General features: G+C 30.1%; 1 protein-coding gene across 4 annotated transcripts in view; it reads left to right on the top strand.

Annotated features, from left to right (window-relative positions):
* Positions 1–24520, top strand: part of LOC108780146 (uncharacterized) — a 197551-nt gene that overhangs the window by 53019 nt on the left and 120012 nt on the right. For 2 of the 4 annotated variants that reach the window (XM_018547753.1, XM_018547750.1), the window contains exon 3: positions 12142–12147. The exons of 1 other annotated variant lie outside the window; for it this stretch is intronic. In XM_018547753.1, the coding sequence (XP_018403255.1) occupies positions 12142–12147 (6 nt within the window). Of the gene's footprint in view, positions 1–12141; positions 12148–19146; positions 19205–24520 lie in introns of those variants that run through there. One more of the 4 variants, XM_018547752.1, reaches the window with a different exon arrangement.

Here is a 24520-nt window from a genome sequence, read left to right as displayed (position 1 = left end):
GTTGTCTTTTTTCAATTTGAGAATTAATTTTTTAAGCCTCAATCTTTCAAACGCGTATGTTTTTTTGATTTCTCGATTTTCAAGTTACATTTTTTCAATCTTTGAGAGTTAAAATCTTAGTTTGAGAGTTATTGGGTACGCATTGAAGCACGAAAAATGAATGCGTTCGGATCACTGATCGTGGCACCTCTTTTGTATGGGGGCCATTAAGGATCGTTCGATCATGATCTCGATACTTTGAAGTCGAAATGGGAATCTCGAGGTGCTTAATGGTAGCCATTTGGAGGTCAGCCTCGTAGCGGGAATTTATGTCCTCATATTTCGGCGAAGGTGTCGCGTGGCGCGGTGCCTTTGGGTAACGTCACCGACTGCCTTTCAATCAGCTGACGCGCAATTCGACCGCTTGATCCCTCACATTTTTACCCGTTTCGAGAGGTATAATGCATCGCTCGATCTTCACCACAGAGAAAAGTTTCTTGAAGAATTCAGGGGAGCCGCCCATTTTTCGACACTCTAACATAATGTTCCGTTTAAGGTACAAAATGGCTCTTTGTAATTTAAGTATTGACAAGATAAAAAGTTGATTCACGTTTCCATAATTTATTTAAATGTATAGGTAAAGACTATTTTATATTACTATATTGAACAAATTAAACAAAATCAAGTTTATGTACATGGAAAGAATTAAAGTAGATATCTAAAAATTTAGCTAAATACAGATCTGAAAATGATTTTGTTGGACCATCAAAATAGGTACGTAGGAGTTTCAAGCATGATGAGCAATGTTGCAAAAAGTTATGACATTTTAATAACTAGTTTGAGTGTTCTAATAATTATTTTGATAGTCCAGCAAAATTATTTTCAGACGTGTTCAGTTAAATGTTTAGATATTTTAGTAAAATTGCCCTTTTCATATACGATAATGAAAGAAATAATTTGTTTTCTATTGTTCTTATTTGAATTAAAATTTTCTGTATTATATTTTAAATACCTTTCGGACATTCACAAGTAAAGCGAAAAAAATACATTATCTTTTATATGACAAATAAATTAATAAAAATTAATAGATTAATAAATCCATAAAAAATAAAGCACAAGATAAAAGCATCTTGTTATTAAAATCTTTCGCAAATATAAGGAAGATGAATTTATTTTTAATTTTAAATTAAAACTTTCCCCTGATATTTTATCTTAACAATTATGCGTTAAATTTATTATCTCGAATTATATTATTTTCAAATATATTGATGATTTAAAATCTCTTAATTTCTTTAAATTTCTATGATTTCTTTATGTAAGATATATATGTTTAATAATCTTTTAAAAGTAATCTTTATTTTAATGATACTATAACGATACAAGAGTTTAAAGTTGATCTCTTCTCATTTTACATTAAACGAATTCGACGAAGGTTTACAAATCTCTGAAGCTACGAGTTCTTTGGTATTTCAGCCGGATGCATTTTCACAGCGTATAAAGTACCCAACAACTTCTCCCTAACAACAGTTCTCCCTGTCTGCGACAAGAACGAATATACAGCCGTTTGAAGTCACGTTACACTAAATAACGCTCGGATTGCAAACTAAATAAAAGTATTTTTTGAAGCGGCGGATAAATCGAACGGCTCTACTACTTAAAAGCGCGCGAAAGTTTGGCGCTTTGCGAGAACGCGATTAAAAAGCGATTGCCAATGAAAGGCAGGTTGAGGGGATGGGAACGTTGAACAGGGGGGTAGAGGCGTACGACACTATGCGGTGGTGTTTTTATTTCACGGGAAATTTAACTTTAGGACTGGCGAATCGGGGAGAAATTGCGATGGACAGGGCGAGTTCGGTATTGGATTACGACAGAATGATTGCGCTCTTAATTAAAAGGGGTAGAGGCGGGAAGGGGCTCGACCCTGTTCATGTTTCCGTTAAAGGGATTAACTTACTAAATCAGAGTTATGGCCTCATTGTCAGTCGCGATCATAAAGCCGATAGATGTTAACAGAAGTTTCCTTGGGTTTGTCTTCGATCTAACTTCTCCTTGGAATTGATTGATCATCTCTTCGGTTTCCGGTATTTCATTACCATTACTTTTAATAATAATTACCTGCGCGGATATTTAACGTGTCAGCATTTCGTATCTTCTTCCTCATTCTCATTTATTACTGTACGTGAAAATTCAGAGTTGCATTTTTAGATATTGATTATTGTTTTTTTATTATTATTTCAAACGTTTTTTTCTGTATAATTCTTTGAGCTTTGATCGATGATCTCATTTCATCTTACGATATTTTTTTTACTGTCGAAGATCATTTGCATTAACTAACGTGTCAGTAATTAAACTTTTTTATTAGTTTTCACAAGTATATTAGTTCACGCGCGAAGTGTTTTCAATGTGGTTAGTTCGTGATTTTAGATTTTAATATGTGATTTTTATTAGAAAAAATTTTAATGACTTTAAACCTCGAGAGCGTCTAACCTGCTAGCTGATATTGCTTGCGGGTTATGGTTTTATTAATGTTCTTATTTATATTCATCCCCCGCGAGGCGCAGCTCATATAACGTGCAATGATGGAACGCGCCCGCCCTTCTTCATTCTCGTCTTAATGAAAAGCGTATGCGTTGCGTCCTGTAACTTCCAGCGTTACGTCGTGACTCATTCTCTTCAGAAACGATTTGCTAATCTCATAAGTACTTCAAGTAACGAAGAACTAAATATGTGGTAATTAATCCATGCCAACGGTTGTTATAATACACATAACTTTTCCTCATTATCTTGTAATATATATGCATGTACAAAACATATCTTTCTTCAAATACATATCTCCCTTCGATTAAAATGATATTTTTAATTGGTAATTTCATACCTTAATAATTAAAAAAAATTGTGAGTAAAAATTCTATAAAAATAAAATTTTCTTATGAAATTGAGAGAAAAATAAGATGTTTTTATCCACTTATATATTCTCTATATTATCTACAAAATTTCAGCGAATATATAAAGCTTCTTCTTGAAAATTCAGTAGAGTTACAATTTGGAAAGTTTGATACTTTGATATTAAAACAATCAAAATATTATTGCATATTTATATAATAAATTTTAAATTAATTATTTAAAGGAAATAGTAAAATCTATAAAAATGTCTGTTTTAAGTACGTTTTAATTTAATTTCAAGTATATCCAGTTTTGTGTTCAAAGAACTACTTAATATTTATTTATTTCTAATTAATTAATTTATACATTATATATATTATAAATATATTAAATAATTACAATATTATATTGCACGTGTATTATAAGTCTATGTGCATTGTTACGTAAAAAAATGTTGAAAGTATATTGTAAAGAATGAGCAGGACCGAGAAGATAACAGGAGTATAAAAAAATGCAAATTCTGACACGATAGAATGACGCGATGTGGCTAAGAAAAAGAGGGAAAAAAAAATCTAGCGCGCAATTCAGGTGAATCTTGTTTAAACCTTACTTCCGTTCTGTGTCTTACTCGTTCCCGTTAGTCGAGCGGTATTCCCCTTGGGATGCGATTGAGCTAGCCGAGGGATCGATTGAAGTCTTGATTCGAAAATCCAATCGGTACAAATAAACGAGGAATTGACCCTTTATCACCTTCCGTACCGGATACAGTATACATAAAACTACATTTCCGTTGTAAAAACGTTAATAAAAGCTTTTTGCAGCAAAGCCACATACGTTGTATTTAACAAACGTATATTGTTAATCTCTCTGAATTTGCAATGTAACTCAATTTAATTAGTTAATCTAGTTGAATTAAATATATTTCACTCTCTGTCATTAATAATAATGTAACCAACAATATATGGATTTCGTTTGTTACAGATTTAGTTATATTTTTACTGAAAGAGAGATTGAGAAAAAGAAATCATAAAATTTAACTGTATTTTTTATTGTATACATAGTATAATATACATGATATTATCTGTCGCGATGTATATTTATAAGAACTATAAGTAATGTCCACGTTTGTGTTAGAATATTCCACGCCTGTCCTGTCATAAATATTTAATAATGGCGTACGAAAACAAAAAAATCTCAGACACTTATGATACGTAAAATTCGCGAATACTTTCTTCGTGAGTAAATAATTCCGTATCGGCTGCGGCTCCCGCCATGTAAACTTTATGTTCCTCCCTCGACGGCCATGTTGTCGGACACGTAAAATCCGCTGCTTTGTGTTCTCTCGCTATACTAGGATTTTCACAGGAAATAAGGAAACGAAATTCGCATTGTTTGTTGACTTTATATTTTGTGATAAAGCGCGTTGTATCGCGGTGGATAATATTCCACGAAGATTAATTCAGTTTATTATTAATAATTCAATAATCCAAAAATAACAGAATAAAATATGGCAACTCTCTCTCACACACAATAATCTGCATTTTCTGTGTTTCTTCACGAATATACGTATTAGCTTTTATATTAACCCTCTAATAAAATATTACAGAACTTATCCTCCAACCCATACAATACATTTATATTACAAAAATTAAAGTAATACAAATTTATTAAAAGAAATTTGTTACAAAAAGATTAATATAAATTGGTCATTTTGGCAAGAGGCATTTTGATAAGTGTTACTAACTCGATAAGAGTTGATTTGATGAGGGTCAATGTAAATTACCTAATGACAGTATAAAGAGTCTAGATTAAATTTGAACTGAAATTGCGTCGCAAAGTTTTTGCGAGCTTGATTTGTTTGCAACTTTTCGCGCGATCGACGATAACGACGTTTGAACGAACAACAAAGCGCGCACGTTGTAACAGCGGAACTTTCGAGTTAATATGACGCGCCGCTAATTTGTTAACAACAACCGGGTAATGCTTAATAGACTTTCCCTTGTTATTTGCTAGATGAGTAAAGCTGCTGCTTGTAATTAACTTTAATTAATTTTATTTAGCATGTTCAACTAATTTTAAGTAACTACATGCAACTGTTTGTAAGCGTAATTTACAATAGTTGAATAAGCGATTACATAAGACAGTTATAAACAGTACATCAATTACATAAATAAAAATGGAAAATTAAATCTAATCAAATCATATTAATTATGATTTATTTATATCAGTTGCTCATTGTATTTTTATTAACAGTTTATTGCCTCAGTGAAAAGAGAATTATTTTTTGTGCCATATATTATACGATTATAATTACATTAATATTATTATTATTAATATTTTTCGGCTACAAAGATTTATTTATAATCCTTTCATATTAATTTCTTCGAAATTGTAATACGTTACAAAACTACAACTTATTGTTAAAGCTTCTGTGATAGGACTTTTTTTTATATAAATCACTTTTATTATTTTTTTATTTTCATTATATTGTTATTATATTATTGTTTTTTATAAAGTGATATTTTTCTTGTTATACTATAACCTTTACGATTGCGATTTAAGTCATAGGTAGCACATATTATATCGCACGGTCGTACATTTCTCGCGATAAGTCTCTTTTCAACAATAGGAACATTATTGCGTTGCGGCAGATAATTACGAGAAATAATGGTAGTGCCTTCGTGGTACATTTATTAGATTAAGATCTGACCTCCGTGCCCAAGAAATTATTGCGGGGATCAAGCCACCGGATTATTAAGCGAACAGTTTCGGCGCACCCGGTATATAACTTTGCGTTGTACATTTCTCAAAGATCTGTAATTCCATTGCTCTGTTAGGGATTGCTATAGAAAAAGAATATGTAATCATAATTTGAATACACCCTCTTATGCAGTACACTCTTCTCATCACGTGAATTCAATGTTATAATGAGTATGAAACTATTTTGATAAGTTATTAGAAAGTTTAGAAAAAGAACAGAATTTTCTGAAAAAAGAATGTCTTAATCAGTTTCGTTCTAAATCCTTTCCTAATTAGCTGTACCAAAATATTTCTTCTCTTCTGTAGGAGATAAATTGAGTAAAGTTAATTACGTTTACGTCTTCTCTTGTTATATAATTAAGATATAAATTTAAGTCAATTATTATATCAAAAATTTAATTTGGTTTTCTGTAATTGCAACTTATAAATATTTTCCTCTTCTGTATGGGACAATTCAGTAAAATTAAAATCAATTATTGATTATAGATTGTCTTCTTTTTACTTGTTATGCGTTTATAATAAAACATAAGTTCGAATTAATAATGATTATAAGTTTAAGTAAAATGTATTAATGTAATAATTTAATTTCTAGTTGTAACTTATAATAGAACATATTCCTTTATTTTAAAAGTGATACAAATAAAAAAAATTAAGTTTTTCAGAAAAAAAGAAAAACTATTTTTCAACTTGACAGAAAATTGACTAATTAAATAAATATCATTTTTATTTTATGATTGTGACAATTCTGACAATTTTTTATGAAATTAAGTTAGTTTACTTTGGATGATTGATAGGGGAACATTTATTTTTAACGTTTATTGATAACTCAAAAGTCACGTTTTTTTATCACTTTTGAATTGTATCACTTTTGAAGTAAAACAGCAGTATATGTTATGTATATCTTTTATAATAATTATAATTGTATATTATTATCATCAATAATAATAATTATTATTATTGTAAAATGCATGTAGTCCATGTTAATCATGCATTATATTATTTTATCATCTTTTTCTATTTTATCGATTATGATAATTAGCTGCTATTATGTTATTAGCAACAATTCGATTTTTTTATTACATGTTAAACTGATACACGTATAATGATTACATATTCATTTCCGTCATCACTGATTAATAATTAACATGTAACAATTCATATATGAAAATAATCAATAATTTACATACATAATAATGTATGTAAATGTATGAATAATCTTAAAATGTACAGTTATGTTATTTAAATGCGACGCTTCGCGAAAATCAATTTTCATTTATTTTCTACATATTGTCTGTAATTAATCGAAAATCTCTTTAGCTTAAAACGAGATCTTTGGGTGAACCACGAAGATAATCGCATCCGATAAGCTTGCAGCTTCTGCTCATGCTGCGGAAGTTGGAATTATCGCGCGACGATTTGGCACCCAACGAGAAAATTAGAAGGAAAAGTGCACTTTTCCCTCAAAGTTTCATTATTTTCGTCGTGGAGATTAAAACTTTATCGCTTACGCGCGAATGAATTTTCACTCGCGCGAGTTTGCATTCGTTTCTCAAAAACGTTTAATCGATGTATTGATTGATCGATTTACATTTAATCTTCACAATATAAAGTTAATGCTTCTCGAACTTTGAATATAAATAATTTTTATATAGATTTATTTTAGTACATTTTATACGAAATAAGTGTGTACAGCTGTTAATTGTGGTTTTTAAAATTACAATTTCTATTTTAATTTTTTTTAAAAAAGTGTCAAAAAAATATTAGTATCTAAATTATGACTCATCGAGATAAAAAATTGTAAATTAAGTTTCAGAAAATGTGTAAAAATAATAATATTTTTGATTATTCTCCAGTTTCAAGTTTTACAATTCTCAAATTTTTAATTAAGAATTTAAAATGTAAGTGGAAATAGATATCTTTTTTTAATAGTTATTTTTCTAAAGAAAATCAATTTCAGATTTGTCAAAAATTTTGTTTTACCGTTTTACAATATTTTATAAACGAAATCAGTTCAGATGAGTAAAAAATCTCAATTTTTTAAATTGTATTCAATTTAGAGAGAGTAAGACACATAAAACATACAGACACAAAATAAAATTAATTGCAAGTATTTATAATATTTATAAGTTTGAATTAAATTGTAATGCGATATTATAACGTTAAATTCCATGTCCGCGATATGTCACATTAATCAATTAAAGTCGAATAACGCTTTCCACTCCACTTAATACATACTAAAAGTTTTATGTGTTAGACGTTTTATTTTATAGATTATTATATATAGAGTTTAATATAACATTAGTATTAATATCTTCAAGTAATTTTGACAGATTGTTTCTGTAAGGTACTTAAAATTTTACGAATTAATATTTTCAAAAATATTGATTGACTTCACAATTAAAGAGAATCGAATTAAGTGGAATTTAATGACACCATAATAGACTGGTACAGATAACTCCAAATAATTCTCCGTTTCATCAATTTTAATAAATATATATACATTTATTGACATTAATATAAAAAATATAATATTAAATTAATATCAAACAGAAAATAAAAATTTCATATACTATTTAAAATATCTGATTTTTTAAACAAATAATTAATATATTTATTAGATATATATAATAATTTAAATATTTCACATATTGTATTGAAATATAGTGTCACACAATTAAGGTGTTTTATTAATTATTAAAAGCTCATATGTTTTAAAAATGAACTCATAAATCTAACATAAAAATATATAGACATTGTATATAAAGAAAATTTTTCTTTATTTTATATTTACAATTTAAATTTTGTCCAGGATAGTGGTCGAGATTATTTAAGTTACACAATGATTTATTTACGGTATACTGTAAGAATCGTATCGGAAAAACATATATAAATCGCATTTAAACTTTGCAGTATCCTATTTTCGTCATATTTTCCTGACAGTTTATCGCGCACGAAAGGATTAAAAACAGTATTCGGGCGTGATTTGTTATTCTGTTTCACCGTCGCCTTCTCCACTACATTTTGGCGTTACGTCATGAAAATGCAAATATTGTTGCGCCATGGAAACCTAAACGCTATTCTCTTTGAACGAACGAGCCATCCGCCACGGATTAGTCGGTTGGAAGGAGGAAGATAAATGTAAGATTCGCATGTGATGCTTTGGAAGCGTTCATTACGTGACAGCGTTCAGGTGGTTATATCGGGTGGTTTGTAAATTGTAATAAAATTTAAATTATTTGTAATTGTTGCATTATACTGGTGATAATCGTGCATCGCTAGACTATTTATTCTATAATTAAAAAGGTATTTTGAGATATAAGATTTTAAAAGTACTGGAAAATCAATAGCCGAGCAAATGGAATATATTAATAAAAATGTATTATTCTAAGCACATAATTTACTGCCACATTTATCTGATTTCTTTGTTATTCGATATTTCTTAATTATTCAATGTCTTTATCTCTCGATCGGCATCTAACGATATGTAAAAGAACAGACAGCGATCTATGAATGAGAGTTTCTTCTTATCGTCGACCATATATATTGGCTTCTAGTTCGCGTTACGTGCGATCTGAGACCTCATATAGTAGGCGTGTCGCGTAATTAAGCCGCTAGAGATTTGCATACGATCCGCCTTGTAAACGCGCGTGAAGAAGAACCATCCCATCGCCTAAATGTGGGTGGAAGGATTGCTTGAGGCTTGCCCTCCGGTCTAGTAAGAGCGTTCTGACGCAAATAGATACTGCTTTTTGCATGCGTCTTATCCAAACGCGATCTAAGACGTCCGTGTCTGAATTGCAAATACCTGCAGAAATTGAAGAAATCCTTTCTATCACCAGCGCGAAAAAAACAAGAAGATGAAGAACAAAAGATGATAATTTTTACTGTTTAATTCTTTCCATATTTTTTTTATTATATTAGCGAATTAATAATATTTTATAAAAAAAAATTAGGTACATGATTGAAGAAGAAAAGCAAATGATTTATATCACTTCAAACAAAAAGGAAAAAAATATAAAGTTTAGATACAAGTCGAAGGAAAGAAGATAAAATAGATAATAAAATATTTCAGTTAAAGTGTTCAATGTGCTTTTTGATGGTCTTTTAAGTCTGTCTGTCTCTCTCTCTCTCTCTCTCTCTCTCTCTCTCTCTCTCTCTCTCTCTCTCTCTCTCTCTCTCTGTTTACCTTTATTCTTCTATATTTAACGAGTATAATCGAGAATGTTTGTGAGCCGAGGTGTCTCTGCGCTGCCATAAAAATAAATGCAATTGTAACACGAATCGTCGATACGATTGCATACGCATTGCATTTAATATTTCGCGGGAAACTCGATAGCTCGGTGCACCCGCGATTGCAATCTCGCGGTTCGATTAAAATGGACGCGTAACCTTTTTATCAAAATCGCGAATCTCCTCTCTCTTTTCCTCTCACTTTGCAATCCCGCGTGGTATTACGTTTGCTTTATGACGGTCGAAAATATCAACGCGTTTATAAATACAAGGCTGTTTGCCGAAGCGAAAATTGACTAACGCAACAACGCAAACCTGCGTGTACATGTTTTGAACAATTGCAATATCTAACATGTATAAAATAAAGCTGGGCGCGATATACAATGCGGCTTCGCAAGAAGTGTGCATATCGGCCGGCTTTCACATAAAAAGTCGAGCAATTAAAATTACTGTAATTTTACTGTTGTGTCTTTCGGAGTAAAAAGATTGATTATTGTTTTCTATCGTAAATTTCAGTTTTGTTGAAATTATTTTCTAAAATTATTTTCGAACATTTATGATAGATTACGTATTTCATACAGTTTCAAATAGCGAATGATTTACTGTGCGATCATGGAATTATACTGTCAAAAAATTATAATTTTAATTTTAATTGATATCAACATTTTATAATTTTTTTCATTATAAATTTCTAACGAAACGACAATACAGGCGCCACAAAAGAAACGTAAATATCACAAAGAATAAACGATTTCATGAAAAATAATATAGAAACGTCTGCCTTTTATTGTTTGAAATCTAATTTATGAAATGGAATAACATTATTTTGAAGAAAAATAGTAAATGAAATTTTAAATGGCAAAAGTAGCGATAAATAACTATAATATATATTGTATCGCGATGTAATTTAATTATTACTTAATAACAACGATGATGTTGTATACATATATCTAATTCAATATCATTAAATCGAGAATCATATTGATCGTCGATGTATACTGCGATGTTGCATCACCATGAGTTTTTCGCGTTTCGTCTTCATCGACTAAAGTGCATCGTACTTTATTTTATCTAACGCCATATACCGCCGACTTATGGACATGTAATGCAAGACAACCCACCGACCTCTCACTAAAAATGCGCTGTAAAGCCGCGCAAAAACTCACTCCATAACTGCATCGATACGCCAAGTGCCTGGAAAGTGCACTCATGTGATATAAGTGCCTACGCGTTTATTTTTTTTTAATAACGTATAGTGCATCGCGCAGAGAATAGAAATTATTGGAATAATCAAATTGTTCACATGAATGATGTCATAGTTCATAAAAGAATTGAATTTTACGGTAAAAAAAACTTTTTTTACAGTTATTTAATTTGGAAAATCGTTTATCTCTTGTGATTCATCACATTAGCTCTATATGTACCTTTCCTTAAAAAAAAAAACACACACATTAATTGATTGTATTTAATTTTTGCTTTTAACATCTTCAATAGTCTTTAAACATTTTGTAAAAACGTTTAACTAGACTTTTATCGCTGTAATGTTATATTATTTTGTAGATTCATCTTTCAATGCAATGCAATGAAAAAATAACATTATTATAGGTTAAATTTCATTTATGTAGTATTTCAAATTTTCTCCAGTTTGCATGATACCGAAATGTTTTTTGTCAACTTCAAAATTTTCAGCAAACTTTAAATAAAATTTTTTCTTAGTTAAATATTTAACCATTTTAATTGGATTGTAATTAATATTTTAGTATATTATAAAAATTAATTGTATTTGCATTTGAAAATTATAATCAAAATTTATTTTAACATTATTAGAACGTTTATAATTAATAACTATTATTTAGAAATGATTTTTATAATTATTAAATTATTTTTACAATTTTAATATAATTAGTATCATAATATTAATATACATATTAGCATTTTGATATTAATAACGTTTTTTTGTTAAAGGCGGTAGCATCTTTATCATTTTTTGTGTTATCATGCCTGAGTGCGTAAAATATCAGTTCTATCATTAGTGAACTTTAATCGTTATAAATTTGTGAAAACTTGGACATTTTCCTATTAGGAATTTTGAATTAAAAATTATCTCAGGAGCACTTTCTTAAAAAATATTGCAGTAGTTGTCCTGTATGTATATATATATATCTATATAAAACGCGCGCATATATATATATATATATATGCGCGTGCACGCACACGCACATTCTACATATATGTATATATTATTTATTATAAAATATTAAAAATCATTGGTTTGCATTTTTGTTTCAGATCACGGTAAGTACCAGTATGTAATGCTGAAGCGTGCGACGCAATTAAGCAAAACCATTCGTGAAAACAAGCGACTCCAAGGTAAAATTAGCTCGAAATTTAGCTTGTGCATAAGCAAGAAGACGCATAAGTGCCAAGAGTATGTTTAATATCTGAGTAATGGACGCTTTTACGAGTTCTTAATGCGTCAAAGTGCGTGCATGATACGGAACGGGACGTCCGGAATTTTATTTATCCCTCAGATACGCCGCGCACGTTTAATTACTTTTCTTGTAATAATTTTTATCTTACATTTCTGCTTCGTTTTTATTTTATAAAAGCTACAAAATTTCGCATTTAAAATTATTTTATTGTATTTAACGGAAAAATTTAATTAATTTATAATTTTTTCGCCGTAAGCATTTAGTAACTATAGTATTTGAAATTATATTTTTTATTCGAGAAATATCTTTTATATTTATGAAAGAGTTTAAACACACTCCTTTATTAAAAAAATTTTTTTATGGATGTACAAGACAAATTTTAAATGATAAAATTTTATTTTCCCTTTTCTCTCGCTCTTTTTTCTCTCTCGCATTATATCACAGGTGATCACAATAAATTACGTAATGTTTTTTTTATTTCATTATATTATATTGTTTCTTATTATAACAATTAATGATAAAGGTGTAATCAGTATTCTCAAATACGATATGAAACGGAAAGAACATAAATACTTTGAACATGACTTTGGTCCGACTTACAAAATACCGAGAATAGGTTGTCGTGAGTTAATTTAAAGTCTGTGCTTATTACGTACTTCGCTGTAATTAACTTGTCTAATTATACAACGAAATCCTTCAGTTTCTGCGATGGCGTGAAGTTTAACGCATGAAGCCATTAAGAAACTGCTTCGCGAATCTTATTTTGCACTTCATCAAAGCAGTAGATATTTTTGCAATGTATACCCACCAAACTCGAAGCCGTTCAATTATTTCAATAAATATTCTTTATATCTCCATATTTCACACATCTTAAATATTGATTATTTTTACTTTTATGTTATTCACATTATTTATCAATAATTTTTCACTTTATGTATTTCTACGTATTTTACATACTTCTTTTCTTTTTTTTATTTCATTTTAAAGATATAACATTGTGATAATTAATACTTTAACATAAATATTTTATTTATTATTCAAATATTTATACGATATATAATGACACAGACAGATTGATATTAATTTAATTTAAAAAATTATAACCAACATTTTCACGAGTTTAAAAATATTGATTCCCCACTGCAATTTAAAATTAAAATAACGTAGATTGCTAAGTTTCTTCATAATTATTAAATAAATCGGAGACGATCGGGTTTTGTCGGATAACGACTTTCCAGTAAATTAGAATCGATAAACTATCGATATAGCACTTCCGGAATCCGCTAACGATCTTTTTGTTGGCACGAAGTGTCCATCGCAAAAACGCGATCGCCACCGCGTCGTATTGAAAGTTTAATTATGCGAGCGTGATGAAAAATTGTCAGGCAACTGTGGCGAGACATTTTAACCGTGCGAAGCTACCTAATGCTTCAGCACATAGTACAACGTGCAATACAATAAGATATTGATTCTAATTACCAGGCCCCTTTAACTGCACTTGCGTAATATTTCTAGCTACATTTTCCTAGTCTAACAATATTTTTTCTTATGTTTCGTTGCTGATCGCACGAATATACAATATCTATCAATATTAATTTAAACTTTAATCAATGTCTGAATTATTATATCTTAAGAGAAATTTTTTTCTTTTGCAATTGGATAAGGAAATAGTATAAGACAAATGTGTATTCTCAACTTATTTATTTTATTATAAAAAATATTTTTCTAAGTTATTATTTTAAGAAAAATTTACAAAATACAGTCGTGTGAACTAATTCGTGAAGATATCAACGTTTCTATACTTTTATTACTATATATTTTTGTTACTGGTCGAAGACTTTCTTGTTTCTTTTGAAATGCACATGATTTCTGCATAATTTCCCGCGTTTAATTTTCCTTGCGAAATTCGAAAACGACTTGAAATCCGCCGCCCTCCTTAAACTTAAATCAACATCATCAGACACGGTTAGATCGATGTAATTGCAGGTGCTGCGATTTAATGGTCCACTCTTCGACCTACCTCTCCCCCTTCTATGGTCTTCTCCTCTTCCTCCGTCTTTCGAGCTCCCTTCTTCGTTTCCGCTTTAACTTGATAAAACCTGCTTTGCAGCTCACAACGCCAGCCAGCCGGCGCTTCCTCACGAAAATTGAGAGTGCAATTTGTAAGCTTCCCTTCCTCTCCCCTGATATTAACCCCGATCGATGTAGCGAGCTACCCTCTCGCTGTTTTCCCTCGGCGTGTTGCAATGTTTCGCGTTCGGATAATGACGGTATGCCATCTTCGTGCAGAGATTTCGTGCGGAAAGGGGCGGCAATTCACGGATTTGTGAAATTTTTAACCAAGCGTTTGAATTACATCGCTGTACAGGTTGTTTCAAGGGTTAATTGTAAGATCAGTCGTAAGAATTTCTTCAATAAATGAAGTACTATTATACATGTAATATATTTATAAATTAATATCGACAAATATATTTTTATATAATATAATTAAAGATCTCTATTAACGAAGCCGCCATTTTTTACTTTTTAATAGTAATTTTGTCAAATTGCCTTTTATAGAATGTATCATAAAATATATTGTAATAAAAATATTAAATAGGAGAGAGAGAGAGAGAGAGAGAGAGAGAGAGAGAGAGAGAAACGAGATAAAATTTGTTATTTGTTGTAAATAATTGATTATATTTTTAAAGTATAAGTTTTACATAAAACAATAATTTTGTCGATATTTAGTGTAGTAGTATCCTCTATTAGAAGTTAAAATATCTGTTTAAATATCAGATTGAAATAGTAACTTTATATATTTTTTAATGTTAAATATAAAATCATTCTTATTATATTTAAAGTACTATTACATGAACAATGTAATTTTACGAAAAACTTTCTGAAAACATGTACTGCAACAAGAGACAATTAGTTGAAAAACTTTTCGAGTAATTTCGTGTATTTTCGAGCGGACAATTCGACGAACACTCGATGTATTCGAGCATTCAATTGAATGTGAACGAACGTGCAGAGATTGACGATGGTTGTATGCCCCTTCCATTCCTTCGTGTAAAATCGTTCAGATGATGCATTTTTTTATAATTTTATCGACGGACGTTTCCGTTGTTGTACGTATTTATTCGTATATAGCGCAAATGTGTAGCTAGTACGTTATCTTTTATTTGTTTGAAATTTTACATTGATGCGGATTTGACGGATTTGCGTAAAAATTCAAACAACCTATATCGCTTTTTCTGGCAAAATCGGGATTATATCGAGAGATTCTCAACTGATTGCCGCGCTACCGTAGTTGGTGTGATACTTGATAAACAATTGAGCGAGCACTATATACGCAAAATGGGACAACTCTTGTTTTGAGTAAAACCGAATAAACAAAACGTCTCTGTGGGCAAACATCTTCTTTAAAAAATATTAATGAATATTAAAAGTTTATTTTCTACAATAAGGCAAATATTCTAAGCTTAAAAGAATTGTTGAAAAAAACGAGTTTTTAATATCCATTAATGCTTATTGGATTGACAACTGTAATCCAATTAATTATTATTACTGTACTTATCTGATTGATTTCAGTTGTTATTACTAATTAAACCACAATTAATCTGTCATCATTATTTAAAATCGTTTAACTGATATAATATATTACAATTAGCCAATGATTACATGTTAGTATACTGAATTATTAAAATTTAATCGTCATCATTGGTTATTGTTTAACTAAGTTTTCATCGTTAATCGATCTATTAAAGTCTATGTTGTGAAACTAGTCGCTGTCCCTCGGTTGTTACATTTTAATCAGTACAATTTATATCATATTTCGCGCACACTTTTATTCACCTTCCAGCGCACCAACAGTACAGTTCGTTTCGCGGAACTTTCCGCGAAATATCGACGTGATTTCGATAACTTATGACCGCTGCTAGTTCCAGTGCCGCCACTTCTATGGTGATTGCCTTTTGTTACGGTTGAATGGCGTCCGCAACCCCCACGGGCTTTTCCCTGCCTGTAAGCCAGGGAAAAGGGAGCGACGGGGTGGTGGGCCTTTCTCTCCGTGTCCGGAGGGACAACTCGTTCCTTCGGGCGAAACTGACCGCGGCTGAGCAGGCGGTTGCGACTTGCGATAGATCAAGCCGAAATCGCCAAGACTATCAGTATTTGTCGACCCCGATCACAGATTTGATTCTTGCGTAGTTGTCGGAGCAATATTAAATTACTGTATTTTTAAATATACATATATATATATAATATATACATTTTATAATTTTTTGTAATGTATTTTTCTATTTTGTTTTATCGTTTTCATAAAGGATATTAAGAAATAATACGAAAAAAGTGACTTTTAATATAATTATGGTTATAATAAAGGAAACATAATGAATATATATTTGAAGTTATATTTGATGCTAGCAGTTTATTCGGAAAACTTTTCAAATTCGTATAAAGTTTCTTTTAATAGTTTGTGTTTATATATAAACAGTTTCTACATTTTTGACGTATATATATATGAGAAATATGTATCCGAAGTTTCTTAATCTTTTATTATTATTTTGTATAAAATATACTTAAATTATACGGTCATTTATTAATAAAAATAAATTTAGGAAAAAGTTAATGGCACGTTTTGTAACTTTACTGCGGAGCGCAAGTGGTAACATGCGAAAAATTTCATTTATTTTAATGTATACCGCAAGAAACGTGTGGTTTCTCGCTTGAAATTATAACAACTACATCAACACTATAGTTCAAAGAGTTAAAATTTTTTTGTTTTTCTATAATATTTAATCTACGTTTTGATAATACTGAGGCTGTTTATATTGTTTAATTCTCTCGTCTATTGTTGCTCTTTTATACATATTTTAACGATCTTTATTAATTTGGAATTTAATTTATCAAATAAACATTCAGCTAAAACTAAAAATATTTTCCCAAAGTACATTATTATTCAAATAAAAAGTCTTAATTTAAAACTTTAAATAATTGAAAGTTTATTATTCACTATTTGACAAATTGATGCTCAGCTAAGTTAAGTGATGAAAGAGGTATAACTTAAGGCAAATTCTATATAGCAGACCGTTTTTAATTCCTGAAAGTGTCACAGATCGAATATCTCTTGAATATTTCGCGAATATCTAATAAAGTCAACGGGAGCTGCGGATATATTTAGAGATAACCTCGTTACTACAAATATGCAAATAGAAAAAAAGCAGGATCGATAACGATATCCTAATTTTAATCATGGGGATTGTTCCTTCATTCGTGCAGATTTTTTTATTTAACAAATTATCATAATCATTTTATTAATTATATTTAACTGTATGCTAAATTCATTATCAGTCGACGTATCGTACATTCATGTTGCCTGCATCTTATAACTGTAGGTATAACAAGAAGCCAGGCTTTGTCCGGTTATTCTTTGATCAATCCGGAATTAACTTTTTCTTAGCGAATTGAACAGCGTTTTTTTTCCATAACTCTGTAAGTTTCATTATTAAATATCTCAAATTAAAATTCTATTAAAACAAAGTCCACTTGAAATTAAGCGAATATAATAAGATTTCGTTATACATTTTGCTTAGTAAAACTTAATTGCTGAGACCTTTTTATTTTAATTGATTTGTATATTTGACAAATTATTGATCTTTTGATACTTTTGTTAAGAAAAAGATCTATTTCATTTTACTTATTCAAGAAATATCTATTAAGTTAACGATTTGATAATAATTTCTAATATATGTATATATATTAACAAATAGAAAGAAGCGTCTAATAATTGTATATTAAGAAAATTTTTTATATTTATACCTTTTATCAAACTTTGGTTTCTAAAAAAAGTCAATCTAAAATTATTTTCTTACATGTATAGCATTGCATTGCTATTATTAATTATTTTAAGTAAAAAAATGCGTATTACACAATTTCAACAGTCCCCAGTTTTTCTTTAAAATACTTGTCCACAAACTAATTATGTTTTCTTTATATATGACAATATAACTTTGAAATAGAACGGGTTGGTTTCCCATTTACACGTAAAAGCTTGTTCATGTAAGCGTCGCTTAAACAAACAACACATACGCAATCCATAGTACGTAGATGTAATTTTAAAATCTAGACTACATTTCTGTTTTCCACCATACAAGAGAACTGAAACATGTGGCTATTTTTTTATTATTCTAGATTTAGTGCTACAACAGTAGCGAAAAATGTTACATATAATCTTGCGTTCTTTCAGTATCTTATTTCTAAAAAACAAGCTTTAAAAACAACACTGAAACATTTCTGAGAGAGATAATTTTCTTACGTTATATTAAAATAAATACCACAGCTCATAATAATAATAATAAGTATTTTATAATAAACAATTCAATAATTTTATATTATATTTACAAAAGAAGATTTATGTAAAACTACAAATTACGAGCACTTTCATAATGTATGGATTTTTGATAATTTTGATTCTTTCCAGTGATTTGCGTGTAGATTGTGATAGAAAAACTTCAGAGTTTTCATCGATTTCCCTTAATTCTCTTTTCTTCTCTCCCTCCCTCTTTTTATCTTTCCTCTCTCTCTTTTTATCTCTCTTTTTCCTTTCTATTTCTCTCACTCTCTCGATGTCTGTGAAGAGTCGTGCGGAATTGCGGCGTCCCCTGACGTCCCAATGCCCGAAAGCTCGCTTCAGGAAAAGTTCGGCCGACGTTTAAAAGCGTCGCAAAACTCGCCGACCCAACCAGTTGCGCGCGTTCTCACCAGCTTCATTCGTTCGGTCGTCGTTCGTTCGTTCGTTCCTTCGTTCCTTCGTTCGTTTTCCCGGGTCAAGGTAAAAGTTTGCGAAACGAAACTCGTAGGAACGTAAGTTTCTCCAGAAAGAGGATGTCCGTGGCTTTTCTTAAGATTCCCTATGGAGATGCCTCCAGGATTCTCATGTACGTTTGATAAAGCCTTATCTGTTTATCTCAAATATTTTTATTTGTAATCTGAATCTTAAAATCGATATTATTTCTATTTAAACATTATAATTCGAAATATTATAATTTAAAGCGTTTTCTTTTAATTACAAATGTGTTTTATTTAATTGATACTGTTAACATCATTTTTTACAAATTTCAAATTTTGTACACAACAGATATAATCAATTTAAAAAAATTTTTTTAGAGTTCATTTTTTAAATAAAATGTATACATATATACACGATTTTCAACTGATGTATCGCAAAACAATTGTACAATTTTTTTCACTTCATATATGAAAGCATTTCTTAAAAGTCTTTTGAGAATACCTAGTAGCTTTTTACTCAATTTTCTCTACTTCGGCTTCTCTGAAATAAATAAAAATAGCGAGATGACGCATACAAAGATTAAGTATAAGTACCGCGCGATATCTTTAAACTCTAAAATCTCCGAAACTACATAATGGTGTAGTGCATAGCCGCTAAGCAAAATCCAGTTTTCGTAAACTTTGAGGCGCATACGTTACACTCTTTTTCACGTGTATTCGGGAAGTTCCCTCTGCAGGTTCATAGTTTACCCTTGTGACGGAAACGTCGTCCAGCATCATAGCGTTCGTCTTTTATGTCCCCTTGCGCTTCTAAACATGGTACATGCCACCTGAAAACTTCGTACCCTCACATCTCCATACGACCCTTTCAACGTTTCGTAAACGCCTGTCGCGAAACTTGATCACACGATGCCGTTTGACATTTCGTTTCTTCATCATGCGATATTCTAGCGCGAGATAGAAATTTAAATTACAAGTTCCGCGCGTAAATTAATGACATTCTTGATACAAGGCAACATAGTAACAGAAACTTGATCGCAGTCAACAGATAAAAGAACGACGAGGGGAAAAGCAGGATTTTGTAGAGACTAGAAGGAGATGAAAGAGAATAAAGGTAAGGGAGAAGAGGGAAAGAAGAAAGCTGAATCTCAGCTTGCATTTCGTAGTACAAAATTAACAATAAATCGCGAGCTTTTGTCGAGGCCAAGGATAGTTGGCCTTTATGCGCATTACAATAGCGCACATTACTGTATTTCGAATTAAGAATGAGACGAAGAAGATAGGCGGAGGAAAGAGCTATTTGTAATATTCCTGGCGAAAAATAGGATTTCCTGCGAATATGCACAAATTCAATTTAATTCTGGATATACATCGGAATTCTCGAAACGCTCAGCCGTATTCTTCTGTCCGTATTTATCTTTAAAGACGCGATCTTTCGCTCCCTTTCCCCGAAGAAAAAAAAAACCAATATTTAGTCTTTCTCATTTTTTCATCTTTTTATTTCTCCTATATGTATTCTCTCGTCAAAATACTGAGCAAATATTTTGCTACAAGGTGACCAAAATTATTTGCAGACCCGCGTTTATTTACGTGTCGCGGTCGCCGAAAATTTATTGGCGACAGCACGGAAATTTCAAAAGACTTATTAAAATATTCTCACTTAAAATGCGGTAATATTGCCGATACATTGCTAATCTCGCGTTTGAAATTTTTCCGCATTTTTTGTTTATAAGTACTAAGCAAAAGCACCGATGTATGCACAGCAGGTAGATATTCAATTATCTTTAGTTACACAAATATATGTACGTAATTGCGTACACGTACATCTCCGTACACGTGTAATAAGCACGGTACAGCTAATAAAGCTAATAAAGCATAGCTAATTATGTGTGCACGTGTACTCACGTAGATGAGATCAGAGTGAGATGTCATAGAAGCAAATTGTTATAATGCGGATGCTGTGTAAATTAACAAAGTCAAAAAATAGTATTATCTAACTTATAGTTCATTAATTCTTAAAATAGAACATTTAAAAAGGTTTTGATTGAAGAAGCCATAGGTTTAAAGATCTCGATGCATTTTTTTATATTTTAAAGTGTTTGTATGTGTGTGTGCGCATTTATTGGTATGTATAACATGATTTTTTTAACATATTTATGTATTCTTTGGTTTATGTAAATATTATACTGGAATTTAATGGTTACTGACAAATGTAACAATTGATCCGTTACTGATCATAAAAAAAAAAATTCTATAATTATCTCTATTACAAACGATCGATCTTACAAAAATTATATATTTTTAAATCTAGCATCCAATTTCGTAATACGTGACTCAAGCACAGAGGTCGAAGACTATCTTGTAAATCAGAAACTCCCAAAGCATCGTGATCCCTTTTTAACATGACGAGGTCAGCTATTTGTAGATGGAAGAACGTAAAATTATTCTTGTATTAGACAAGTGAGAACCTTATGCATAATTCTCGAAATTCAACTTATACTATTCGCGGAATGTTACAGCCATGACAACTGAATTTCAGGATTATGAGTTTCAAATGTTAAGTAGAATGTTAGACAAAGTGTAGTTAGGTAAATAACCAGAGATGATAGAATGCATTCGCAGATTCACAATACTACTTCAGTCTAAAAATGAATAAAGTATGTATATACATTCATCATATAGGCATTTTAAAACTGTATTAAATTAAAAATGTCATAATTTAAAATTTTTTTCTATTTTTAATTAAAATTTCTGTTGAATTATATAAAGTATATAATATTTTCATCACATTATTATTAATTAAAATATCTCTTGCAGAGAATTATTTAATTTTATCAAAACTGAATTATTATTTTAAAGCAAAAAATGTTATGAAAACATACTAAAAACACTTTTGCATCTAGAATTTATTAGTTTGGTGCAAAATATTCATCATATTTACAAGATTAAGTTGGAAGGGAAATTACAGCTTTACAGTATTTCCATCAATGAAAATACTTACTCTTTTCATTTAAAAAGAAATTTTTCGATCTTTTTTTATATCTATTTTTTAAATTCAAGTCGCATATATATATATATAAAATAAAAAATCTATATTCATAATTTAGTTTTAAAGAGAGGATAAGTTCTCTGAATGTTAATCTAATACACAACATTTTTTAAAATGCACGTGTCAGAGAATTCTACATTGTTGGTATTAGCAATGGAAAATTACAATAAATATTCTAGAGCTATAAAGAATTGTGTGCGGCAGGTACAGCAATCGTCCATTTGAGATGAAGTCAATCTTCATTGGCAATTTCTATTGTCGAGAGAAGAGTGAGAGAGAGGGAGGAGACCACTGCTAAATTCCTAATAGATTTTCACCTGCCATAGAGTGAAAGCAGCCCGACGTCGCACCGCAGAGTCGTACTGTAGCCAATCGATCAATTAACCTGTTTCGCGTAGTAATAAGTAAGACAAGTGAGACCGTTAGTCCGTGCAAGCCCGTTACCTATAAGCTTTATTTATTACGCGGATTGCATGACCCGCATAGTGGATTGCAAGTTGATACTACTGTGCAACGTCCTTTTTAATTTTTAAAACATATGTTAAAAGGATATATAGCAACAGTCACACGAATATCTACGAATATTCATATATTACTTCAAGATACAGATGCTTCAAATTTTGCTTTATGAACAAGTCGTTAATGCTTTTTTTCACGATTAGTAGCAATTTTCACTTTAACGACAAATTTCCTGAAATTGACTCTAATTTTTGCTTAATAGTTATCAGTATATGTATATCTAAGTTGTGGAATATTATAATATGTTCTACTGCTATTCGTTGTAGAGTTAATTTGCGGTAAAGTACCAAGTTACTAATTGTAAGTGGTAGCAGTTCGGTCATTTTTAAAAGTTTTTTTGATGTTATCGTGAATTTCTCTCAATTAGGAATAAAAATAAATCCTAGGTAGTACATATACAAGCACATAACAGTCTGTAATATAAAAATATATGTCAACCAAGTGTGAGTCAAATGCTTCACGCTCTTTTTATTATATCATATTTTTTTGACCATTCGAACATTTTATTTTTCAGAATTTTTTTATTTTACAGAGCTATCATTTTTTTTAAAACTTATTGAAAAATAAAATAGTCGTATTTATTTTTATTCTTAGTTTTAGTTAAATATGTTACATATTTAATACCGGTGTCGATAAATCAGTTTAAATATTAAAAAAAAATTTAAGATTGTAATATAATGCTGTGAGTAAACAATTAGAAGCATACATATAATAAGCTGGAGTTGCGCAAATACATCCATAAACTACTACTATTATCATATATAGCAAGATTGGAAAAGTTTATACTTATAAAATTATTTATTATTATAGAAATTGAGTATGATAAGTTTAAATACTTAATTTTTTATATTATATTTTATCATTTTCTCGAATTTTTTGTGGTACTTTTTGTACTCAATTTCTAAACAAAATATATAAGATAACTTAAAAGTAACTTGTAAAGTAATTTTCTTATAATAGCAAGGATGCTATTACTTTATAGTATTGAACGTTTCTCTTCGTTCAAATTCAATTTTTCTCTAATAAAAATATCAGTTATTAAAAAATCTTAAACAAAATCTCTATACAATTCGAACTTTATTAAGATGATCTAAAGAATACAATATTGCATATAAATTGGCGCATGTAAAATGAGTTACGTGATAAAAAATAAATACCTTTTGAAGGTTAAATATCAAATACGCAATAAAAAAAACTGATGTTAGAACACTGACGTGATCATTCTATCGGTCTAAGAATCCTATATAGTTTCAAACTGTATTCAAGCTGTCATGCCAAGAAGGTGGAATTACGTGATGACGGTTGGATCAAGTGGTTGTGCGGCTTATTTGTGGGGCGCGGCTCTATGTAAAGTCGGAATGCGACGTGTGTGCCACGCGAATTGACTCACCGAAGCGCGCGCTAATTTTGGCTACGGTGTAACGCGACGCGCGTCGTTGACGTTGGTGGTGAAGTCGATTGTTCGTCCGGAAAATGCGGCTACATTCCGTTGATGAGCTCACTCATTCTTTATTTGTCAACTGTCAGTTTTTTGTCTAATAGAAAAATACAATTTATTAAACACTAACAATAAATAAGCTTTATATATATATATAGGGGACATATTCTATTAAAATAAAACAATTCTTACTATTTATGTGGTAATAAAAAATATATTGAAAGAAAAAAACAAAAGATTTTCTAACAGTGAGTGTTATTATTAATAGCGACTATTTCTGTACGATTAAAACAATTATAAATATATATAGTTACTCTAAAAATTACTAAAAAAAATTAATTATAATTATAATTACATTAAGAGAAGGTTTGACAATAGTAAATAAATATTAAAATAGTTTAACGGGCAACGAGGCGAAATAAAAATACTATAATTATAATAAGAAGAAAATATAAAGAA

This window comes from Cyphomyrmex costatus, unplaced genomic scaffold (genome assembly GCF_001594065.2).
Source record: "Cyphomyrmex costatus isolate MS0001 unplaced genomic scaffold, Ccosl1.0 scaffold685, whole genome shotgun sequence".
Classification (NCBI taxonomy): domain Eukaryota; kingdom Metazoa; phylum Arthropoda; class Insecta; order Hymenoptera; family Formicidae; genus Cyphomyrmex; species Cyphomyrmex costatus.
This window is presented reverse-complemented; position numbering and strand designations above follow the sequence as displayed.